This window comes from Kryptolebias marmoratus, linkage group LG12 (genome assembly GCF_001649575.2).
Source record: "Kryptolebias marmoratus isolate JLee-2015 linkage group LG12, ASM164957v2, whole genome shotgun sequence".
NCBI lineage: Eukaryota > Metazoa > Chordata > Actinopteri > Cyprinodontiformes > Rivulidae > Kryptolebias > Kryptolebias marmoratus.
Genome location: NC_051441.1, coordinates 2,634,778 through 2,645,331, shown reverse-complemented (window position 1 = coordinate 2,645,331; position 10,554 = coordinate 2,634,778). Strand labels below are relative to the sequence as shown.

Below are 10,554 nucleotides of genomic sequence, written 5' to 3'. Positions count from 1 at the left end.
AAGGTTCTTCGCAAAATAGTTATTTTTTCTTCTTATTTATCACTTCTATAAACTGAATTTATGCAAAGTGACAACACTAATACATTCGTCGTAGCCTACGTTATGAAATATTTACATGAATCATTGATACAATTATGATAGAAACGATAGAAACTATAGAGACGATAGAAACGATAGAGACAATAGAAGAAAATAAATCACGATAGACACTTTTCTATCGTCCCCACGATATGTATCGTTATATCGCCCAGCACTACTTGGAGTATGTTTTGTGAATGAGTCTCAGCTACTACCACACCAGATTTTAGCTCAATATCTGTAAAACTCAATAATTTATAGCCATTTCTGCGTTTTTAAAATGAGATGGCTGTGGTGGCCATCTTCTTCTCAGTTGCCAAAAGTTAATTAGTTGCAGTTGTACATCCGTTTATTATTTCCTGAAGGTTTCATTCAAATCTGTCCTGTTAATCATGAGATATTTTGCTAACAGACTAACAGAGAACAAACTCTAAATATTGAAAGGGCAATTTTTAAACAAAGGTTTTACACAACCCGTTAACACTCAGAATGTAGGTTTGGGATTAATCTCAGCTGCTATCACACCCAATTTCAGCTCAATATCTGTAAAACTGACAGAGTTATATGGATTTCAAATGTACATTTCAGCTTCATGTCGACACATCACTTATAGGACTTGATATAGTTTTGGCTTATAGAGATTTAATGCAGACGTACTCTTTAAAATAACATTTAACAAGCTAAAAAAACTGGTGGAAGTTGAGCACTGAATGCTGACTAAAGGATTTAAAAAAGATGAATGACTTTTTTCCTTCACAGGACATAAATATTTAGTATTGCTGGTAGGAAGTGCTGCAGGAACAGTGGGGGGTGAGACAAAGGTTGACGAGGCGGCTTCTGGTCCTCTGGGGACCTCTGCTGACCGTAAAATGTTACTGCAACACAGGAAAACCTTCACTGACAGGAACAGAAAACGATTTTAAACCACGAGCCTCTTTTTATTAATTACAAAAAGGATTTTTTAATGAAATTACGATAATAATAAAAAACAAAAACCTTAATCGCTTTTATTGTGAAAACTTCCGGATGTGGGGTGTTATTTTGTTTCCGCTCTCTTTGCTGTCTTCCGGTTCAGACTAGCTTAAAAAAATGGCTCGCCTTCTGTCATTCAAAGCGGCAGTTTTTTTTACTCTTTTCTTTTTCATATCCACAGATTTTGTATGTTGTAATAACGGGCGAAGGGTAAGAATAACATATTTATAGAATTTATTATTTCTGTCTATTTTAGAGTGAGCTGAAGCGGATGTTTTAGCTCTTAGCTAGCAGGTTAGCTGTAGGCTTGCTGTGTGACGAGCTGCCAAAATGACAAAAAGTGGATTTTTATTTTTATTTCCAGGTTGGTGATCCTTTGGAGACTGAGTTAAGTGGTTTCTCGGTGCCTCTTGAACACTCATTTGAACTCGGTAAGGAATTGTTTTAATGTTATTTCTATCAGCAGATGCTAGCGTGCTAACCTAGTTTGTGCTTGTTCTGATGCCACAATCCAAACTCAATTAAAAATGTATAATTTTACATTTGTTTCGTCTTACATCTTAGGTTATTTACCTGATTGAATACAAGGGAAGTTGTTTTTAGACCTGCCATCTTGTTCTATAAATCTGACATGTGCAAAAGCCTTAAATCAATTGCCTTCATTGTTGCAAATGTTTATTTCTTTAATTCTTTTTTGATTTATTGGACATCTTTAAGAACAAAGTATATGCGATTATTTATCTGTCAAAAATAAAAGGCCTTCAGTCCAGACCTTAAACTGGACTCAGAACATTAACTTGTCTTCTATTAATTCAGAACAGTTTTATTTCCTTTTAATCATTTCTGTATCTGCTGGGCGGTGGGCAAGTAACGATCATCTTGTTGGAACACCAGGGAGAGTTTATCCAGAGACAAGCTGACGTTTTTACGCAGGACCTTAATGAAGTCCTCAAGGACTGTCCTAAATCTACACACCAAGTCATTTGGATCGCTCTGAGCTATTAGGATACAAATATGTCTTGGCAGATTGTCCAGGATAGATTTGTATGAGGCTGGACTCTAATTGAGACAAATCTCAGGAAAGGCACAGAAAAGCTGGCCTGATTAAAGTCATGCTGAGTTGTTTTGACACAGTGTTGAAATTCTTTTGTGCACAGCAGGAGATTTATTTTACCTTGAGCAGCAGGATGAGTAAAATGTAATTTATTTAGGATACAGAAGCTGGATTTTTTTTTTGCTCAAGCTTTGCAGGATTCAAGTTTGTGAAAGAAACTCAAAGGTTTGGAGCAGTTTGTGTGCAGGCTTCAGAACTAAAAAAAACAGCTTTTTATATTCAGTTTGGTCCACTTCTTGGTTCATCTAATTAGTGGCTTTAACTTGAATAGACAAATATTTCCTCTGATATTCTGCTATATTATATTTTTAAACCGCCTACACTTTGTTCCCTAAAGGACTTCTGTGAATGAGTTGATTTATGAAAAACAAAGAAGACAGAGTGGTCACATTTCAACATGTAGTTCCTCAGTTGTTCCCTTCGCTCACGCTGTTTTCTCCTTTCAGACGATACAGGAAAGTTTCAGGTTCGAGGCTCGTTGCTGTTGAAGACTGGCAGGGAGCCGAGTGTCTCTCTGACGCAGAACCAGCTCTCCGAGGAGGACCGAGCAAAACTGAAGGTGAGTTCGGACTGGCGGGTCGAAAAGATGAAGACTGGGTTACAAACAGGTCACGGTTCAGATTAGTGTTGACACATTCTACCAAGACCAAACAAACAGTTTAAAAATAAATAAAAAGATCAACAAATTGACAAGCGTTGCCACATACTTCCTGTTTTAAGTAGCAAACCTTCAGAAATGAGTCTGTTACGTTTTTTTACACAAAAAGAGCTGTTTCCTTACATTGAACACGAGGAATCGGTTTAAATTAAAAAAAAAAACCTGCCTGTGTGTGTAACTGAGGCATAAATCAAAGGTGAAGATTGTGCAGAGAAGTTCAGACGTTTTCATCTGTAAGATGTTTGTTCTTCTCCTCAGGAGGTGGCTGCAGTTGACGGTCTCTACAGAATCCGAGTTCCTCGTGTTTTCCTGCAGGCAGACAGACAGACGGAGTGGCAGATGGAAGGCCACCTCACAGCGTTTGTCAGAGCTGTATGTGTTTCCCTCCTTCTGCATCAGGGCTTCTTTATAAGTTGGGCTTTTAGATGAAATAGTTTCTTATTAAAGTGCTGTGTTTTGTTAAAGCAAAGCAATAATGTCAGTTTTGGGCAACTTCAGGTGAATATGTTCATCAAGAACATGTTTAAGATGTACAGTATGTCTGATCAAAAGGCTTTTATTCAACCATGTAAAATAGAAGTAATTTAGTAATAATTCATAGTAAAACCTGTTTAGTTTAGCTGACAGACAGTAGTTATGTCAGAGAGAAACATTTTGAACATAAAATACAACAAACGTTTCATAAAACACAGAAATCAATATCATTTGTTGGGAAAAGTGAAAATATAAATTGTAAAAGCAGATGACCTCTGACCTGAAGGCAGCAGCTGGAACTCCGTGTGAACCGGATTAAAAGCTTCAGAAACATGTTTAATATCTCAAAGATTAACTCCAATTACTTTACAGCAAACTTTCTAGTTGTTGTCTAAAGTTGGTTCTGTGTGGTTCAGTTAAAATGGACTCAGACGCTCAGGTTCTGCTTCATCAGGTCATAAATCCTTCATTTGTGTCCTTTGGAGAGGAAATAATATGAATGTGAAGCTGGATTCTCCTGTGACCTTCAGTGTGCCATGGTTGAGTCCCATCTGAGCGACGTGATCACGCTCCACACCGACGTCTCCGGGTACCTCATCGGGGTCTCCATAGTGACGTTACCTGGAGCCTGCAGGGGCACCGAGGTCGAAGATGAAGTTGATCTTGAGGTTTTCAACACCACACTCAGCATCATGGCTCCCGTCAACGCTCCTGGGTCAGTACTTCTCATCAGTGAGCTCCTTTTACTGAGGTGACCAGAATCAGCTGATGTTAGTATTTAGTATTTGACACGGTGAGATTTGCCCGGTCCTTTCAGCTCGATGTCGTACGCACACGGGTAGAATAAGTGTCTCAACTTCTTCAGGTTTGTGTTTGAATGCTGACTGTAGCTTTTCCTCCAGTCCTGAGACGGCTCTGTTCCTTGAACGAATGGAACAAGAATCGGAGAAGAAAGGGAAGAATCCACAGGAGCAGAAATCGTTCTTCGCTAAATATGTGAGTAAATCCCCTGAAAGCTGCTGACAGAGACCAAGGTGTTTATTCTGATTTTACACACATACAGCACGTATAAGAGGCAGTGTGAGTTCTTAGCCTGCGTTCACACAACTGTAAGGGTTTTATTTTACTTCTGGATATTGTCTATTGTCTGTTATATATCAAAAGTTCAGCTCATTCAGGAGATTGAATTTTGGTTTTAGTGACTTTTAGAAATATTTAACTTTATTTACAAACATTTTCTCCACAGAAACACATTAAGATTCAGCTCCTTCAGAAACACTTTTCTTGTTCAAACGTCAACATTTAGCTCTCAGAGAACCGTTTTCTGTTAGCTTTGATAGGTTTAGCTTTTTGCTCCTTTTAGCTTTAGCAGCTCAGTTTTAGCTTCATTTCAGCTCTGTGTTTTTTTGCAGAAAATGTAATTTCTCTCGTTCGGGTTATTCTCTCTCTATAAAGGTTTGGTTTATCTGACTCTTCCTGAAGCGTTCCCGGCCCGTCGGCTTTAACGGAACCGATTAGTTAAAGAACCTTTAGTTCCAGTTGTTGGTTTCAGATCCAGTGCTGATCTGCAGCCTGTGACGTTTCCTTTGCTGAAATATTCCGACAAAGAAGAAGTCTGATTTTGTTCTTGCTCTGATGCTCTGAGTCGCCGTTTGGAGGAAGTTTGCGTGGCGTTTGTGGGCCAGCCGTCCTGCCGGTGTCTCGGTTCTGTTTGTTTGTTTTGATGATGCTTTGTGTCGTGTTGTTTTGTGCTGTGTGTGTACCTTGCTGTGTGCAGTGACAGTGTGTTGACTCAGTGCTGTGCTGTGTTCCAGTGGTATTTGATTCTGGGAGGTGCAATCTTCCTCATGGTCACCAATTCGGCCCAGCCCCCAGCAGGGGGCGGCAGAGAGCAGAGCTGATTCCCACTGAAGTACAGTTTTCTTACTTGTGGTTCATTCTGTCCCCCTCCCTTCTCTGTTTCTGTTGATTTAACGTGTCTAATTGAAACACAACTCCTTCTTTTCCACTCTGACGCTCTCTCGGAGGTTTAATAACAAACACATCACCAGATAATAGATTAAATCCTACTAAATCAAAAGCATCTCTTTATTTGAATATGTTTAGCATGTGTTTGGTGTTTGACCCTGAGCTCTTTACTCTGTAGTCCCATTAGAGGTCTTTACTTATTCTCTTTTTGTTCACTAAATAAATCTAATCTGGGATTTAAAAAAATGTGGAACCTTTTTGAAAATAAACCTGAGCGATTGCTGTTAATTTGTTTTCTTGAAAACGGAGCTTTTATTCTAATTACCTGTCTTTCTTTCTCCTTTTCCCCTGCAGTGGATGTACATCGTGCCTCTCGTTCTCTTCCTGATGATGTCAGGGGCTCAGGACCAATCAGGAGGTGGCGCCGGTGGCGGAGCAGCCAACGGAGGCGGTCGATGATCAACACGTCGACGGTTTTCCTGCTAAGCGTTCACTGAACAACAACTTTTATTTGCTGTACATAAGGAAATATTTGTCAGATGCATCTTTAACCAGTGAAATATAAAGATATTGACCCGCAGGCGACTGCACTTTTACTAATAATGTGAAAATAAAGTATTTATTACTTTAAATGTCTGATTTTATGTTATTCTAGTTGTAGCAGAAGGACAGTAAAAGTAAAAAAAGAAATTTGAGAAAGAAAAACTAATATGGGTTGCATAAAAATAATTATTTAAACCAGGAAAAGTTTGTTATCCTGTAATCTGATTACTTTGTCTTTATTTCTGCAAAAATCTTCCATCAGAGATTTTCTTTCTGGGAAAATGAATCGTTTTGATGGATTTCCATAACCTTCAAAGTATCTTATTTGTTCAGAAGTAGCTAAATAATAACTTTCATGCAAATATTTTCTGTTTGAATTAATTTCTGTTAAATTTGGGACAATGTTTTTATCCCTTTCTGCTTAAAAGATTAACCCTAGTTTTGTTTAGTTGACTGTTAAAGAAAATATTTCTGTTTTCTGTCACCAACGGAGAAACGAACTCACTTCTTTGTCTGTTTTGAGCTGAAAAGTACATTCAGAACTTTAATCTGTTATAATTCAGCTGCTCTGACAGTTTGTTCTGGATATGAAGCTTAAAGTCACCGCTCACATGGAGAAAATTCATTTACATGTAGATCCTCTCAAGTGCTTCAGAAAACATCGTCTAAATGTTTCTACAAAATCATCCTGTTCCCAAGTAAAACACCTAAAGACTGACAGTTATTTATTGTTTCAGTTTTTACATGACTGCATGTCTGCATGAACTATCTGTGAGCTGTTTCTGTATTTTCACAGTGAGTCAGAGCAGATCATGGCCGTAGAAACAGAATATCCTCAGATCCTCATGGTCCCGTCAGCCACAGAGCCCGGCTGTTTTTAGTCCACACCTCTGACTGTGAGGAACATCCTCTTATTTTGGGAGGCTCAGCGTTGAGCTTCGGCAGCGTCTCTCCTAATCACCAGAAAGGCTTTTCTCAGAACGAGCCGCCCCGTCGACTTCTGTCACAGTTTTCACTCATCGCTTCTCTTCCGTGCGGTCAAAAAACACGGGATTAGATGGTGATAACAGCTGAACGATAACAGAGACGTGCTACAACAGAGTCGGGACATTGTGTAAAATATTAATTTCAAAACAATGCAATGATTTCCAAATCTCATATTTTATTCACAATGGAACAAACTAAAAAAAATCAAACTTTTAAACAAAGAAATTGTACCATTTTTAAAGAAAAATGAGGTAATCTTGAATTTCATGGCAGCATCACATCTCAAAAAACAGTAAACTGCACGAATAAGAAACAGCTGGAGGAACATTTTACAACTAATTAGATTAATTAGCAGCAGGTTGGTGAGAGGAGTGAGTAAAAAAAAGAGCATTTTAGAGATTAAATCTCAGAAGTAAAGATGGACAGAGGTTCACCAGGCTGTGTCTAAAAATACTGGAACAATTGCAGAAAATTTGAAAGACTTTAAATATCCCATCATCTACAGATCAAAATCAAAGACATCTATGAGCTCAAAGGACAAGGTCAAATGTCCATATTTGATGTCTGTGGTCTTCAGGGCCCAGGTTCTGGTTCTGGTTCTGTTCTGCTCAGGAACACAGTCTGGAAACACAGTTCACCGTGCCGTCCACAAATGCTGCTTAAAGCTCTATCAGGCAAAGAAGAAGCCAGATGTGAACAGATGTGTCTCCTCTGGACCAAAGAGGAGAACTGTTCTGAGGTCAGACAGGTCAGAACTATCCAGCCTGTTATCAGTTTAAAATCTCTTAGTTTCAGGATTTGATCCGTTTACTGTGAATCAGATATGAGTTTGTTACATTCTGAGTTTTTATTACATGTGCAGTGTTTGTTTTTTCCCAGCTATGCTGCTGTGCATTACAGCTTTATTCCACTGGTTCCTTTAATTTTTCTCTCCCTGCTCCTGCAGTTGGTCTTTGTTAAACAGCTGCTGACGCCGTGCAGAAGGACATCCTGCTGATCTGACCTCATCTTCAACCTCCTGATCCCCCAGTTCTCATCTAAAGAGTTGCGCTGTTTGTGAGCACGCTAAATTTAAAATTAAAAAGTGTTGTTTTGTTTGGTAAAGTGGTTTAGAGTCAGTTTTTGATGGGCTCTGCAACCAATCAGTTAATTATTCTTATTTAAATCCACTGAATTGCATTTCTTTATATATCAGTAGTTCCCAAAGTTGTGGTTTGAGACCCCTCTGTGAGTCATGAAGCCCCGTATTAGGGGTCCTGAGAGGGTTTCTATGAAACAAATTAAATTTATAATGATTGCTACATGCTATTTACTTCCTGCAATGTTTACAATAGATATAAGTGAGTTTTTGTCATTGTGAAAGTCTTTTGGAATCAGATTGGTAAACAGTTATCTCTAACTATACCTAGGATTTAGAAAGATTGGAGCTTTAATCAGTTTTAAAACTATGATTCCCATCATCACACACAGTGAAGCTCACATTTCCTCTGTCTCATCTGGGGTTTTACTGTAGATAATGAGCAAAAAAAAAAACAAAACCTAAGAGATAATAAAAGGTGAATGATGTGATGCCAGCAGATGGTAGAGGGAACGGAGGGTTTGACTTGCAGGCTGCAGCTTACACAGCAGAGTGTTTTCATAAATCTCAGCTGCGTGGAGACCAGTGTCAGGCAGGACATTCCCCGTCTCCTCTGATGTCTCGTGATTTAGAGGCCGTTAAAAGGTTTATGTTCCACCATAAGTGGCGGGGGGGGAGTTAATTTGAGCTGTCGTTTTCACGCTATCAATCCGCTCTGTGTGCTTTATAAACTGCTCATTTGTAAATTATAACTAGAACCTGTGCTGCGTTCACTGCATCAAACTGTCCTCCGGATGAAAGCTGGATCCATAAAGCTGCCTTCAGTTCACTGAGAGGCCAGTGATCCGGGTGGAAATAATGAGGAGCATTAACTCCACTGTAGTCTGTGCTTTCTGGCCCTTTTTCTAACTAAATGAATCCATCACCCCTTCCAGAGTGCAGCGACAGGCATTTTCAAAGGAAGTCATTTCTATTTTAGGTTTGAGTTTTAAGAAGACAAAGGTAGAAACAAATATTGGGTTTTAAGGTTCCACCTGACCTGCTGGTGAGGACACAACAAGACTTTTTGTTTCTCTTGTATCCATTAAGACTTGGATTGATCTTGCTGCTACAGGAGGGGATTTTTTGGTGTTCAGGGATGTTCAGGTTGCATCAAAGTAATATTATGAGGTTTACCCAGAAGAACCTATAACAAAATGTGCCGTTTTATTCACTCCACACGTCTGCAGTGTCAAATCGGTGAATAATATACAAATAATGTCATCATTAAATGCAAATATTATAAGTTTCTCCTTTAGGAAGCAGTGATCTGGTTTCAAACCAGCTGTTAGCAGTTCAAGCTTTAATATTTCCTCTCTAAAATTCTGGTTTCAGTTAAAAACTACCTGACTTTATATTTATTTTATTAACTTAAACAATATTTTCATTACTCCTAAGCACTCAAACTTATCTTGTAATCCTGCAAAGAGGTTCTGATCCGGAATTAAGAACTTTTAAATCAAAACAGACTGAAAATGGTTTTATTTCATCTAAAAAACTGAAAACTTGCTGATTTGAGTTGGTGATGTTTAGGAAACTCTATGTTCAGGATCTCTTTATTTTTATTATACAACAATAAATTTAGGAGCAAAAACAACATAAAGACAAAAACAGCGGAAAGGCTAGAATTACTGACCGATACCTGAATTAGAAACATTTCCACAAACTAAATAATTATTTTTCATATAACCATACCATCTGACAGAGAAACTACAGATAAATAAAGAAACCTGTAAATTTACAGATTATAAATTAACTATATCACAGATTTTAAAGTTCTTACAATAATTTTTTCACTGTTTTATTTAAAATAAATAAATAATGCAATATATTTTTATTTATAGAACAATAAGAATATTAATACAAGATGTTGTTAATAATAAAATAATGACACAATGTTGCGTGTACATAAGATCACATAAATTTATGTTATAAATATAAAAGACTGAGTTTAGATATTTAAATATTTAAAATAAAAAATAACATGATTGAAGGTAGTTTTGTGTGAATCTTAGTAGAAGTTATTGACCATTATTGTCAAATTTTCTGTAAATAGGGACTAATTCATAACTAAATGCGAGATGAGCGTCATTTGTTATTAAAATTCTTAGTTTTTATTATTGTAAATTCATTAGGATAAACCTGTAAAGTCAACAGGTTTAACCTCCTGACACTAAATGACTCCATCATAAACTCCATCAGTTTCTTCGTAATAATCCTTCATTTTCGCACTGAGAGCTAAAAGCGTGGACAAAAACAAAGTGGGAAGAGGAAGCAAGGGGACGTCTTCCTGGCATCCTTCGGATAATCATCCCCGCAGGCCTTTGCAGCCTTTTTTCTCTCCCTGGTGTCCAATCATGCTTTCTCTCTCACCGCTGTCTGATCATGTTAACGAGTAATGAAGTAACGAGATCGGGCTTTTAGCAGCCAAGCTGTTGACTGGAATATAACGCAATGATCACAGAGTGGATAATATAGCAGCTCTAAATGCCCCCAAAGGTCAGGGTATAATGCAGTTTAAACCCACTCACTGGCAGCAGAAGGAAGCAGGTGTTGAAACTTGTTTTCAAGCCTCACATGGAGCGAAGTGTTAATATAACAACCAGCGCTAAGAGGCCACTCACACTTCATTAAAATTCCTCC

The 10,554-nt window shown here is 38.0% G+C and overlaps 1 protein-coding gene across 2 annotated transcripts; it reads left to right on the top strand.

Moving 5' to 3' along the window:
• The first annotated feature begins 1,104 nt into the window (after positions 1 to 1,104).
• Positions 1,105 to 6,527, top strand: emc10 (ER membrane protein complex subunit 10). Of its 2 annotated transcripts, XM_017419330.3 has the most exons (8): positions 1,105 to 1,260; positions 1,415 to 1,481; positions 2,611 to 2,723; positions 3,081 to 3,194; positions 3,827 to 4,011; positions 4,199 to 4,292; positions 5,111 to 5,208; positions 5,619 to 6,527. In XM_017419330.3, exons 1-7 carry the CDS (start codon positions 1,168 to 1,170, stop codon positions 5,195 to 5,197), a joined length of 753 nt encoding a protein of 250 aa, XP_017274819.1. In that variant the 5' UTR covers positions 1,105 to 1,167; the 3' UTR covers positions 5,198 to 5,208; positions 5,619 to 6,527. The 2 variants fall into 2 exon arrangements, with proteins under 2 accessions (XP_017274819.1, XP_017274818.1); XM_017419329.3 differs by lacking the exon at positions 5,111 to 5,208 and having other exon boundaries at positions 1,106 to 1,260.
• Positions 6,528 to 10,554: the final 4,027 nt, after the last annotated feature.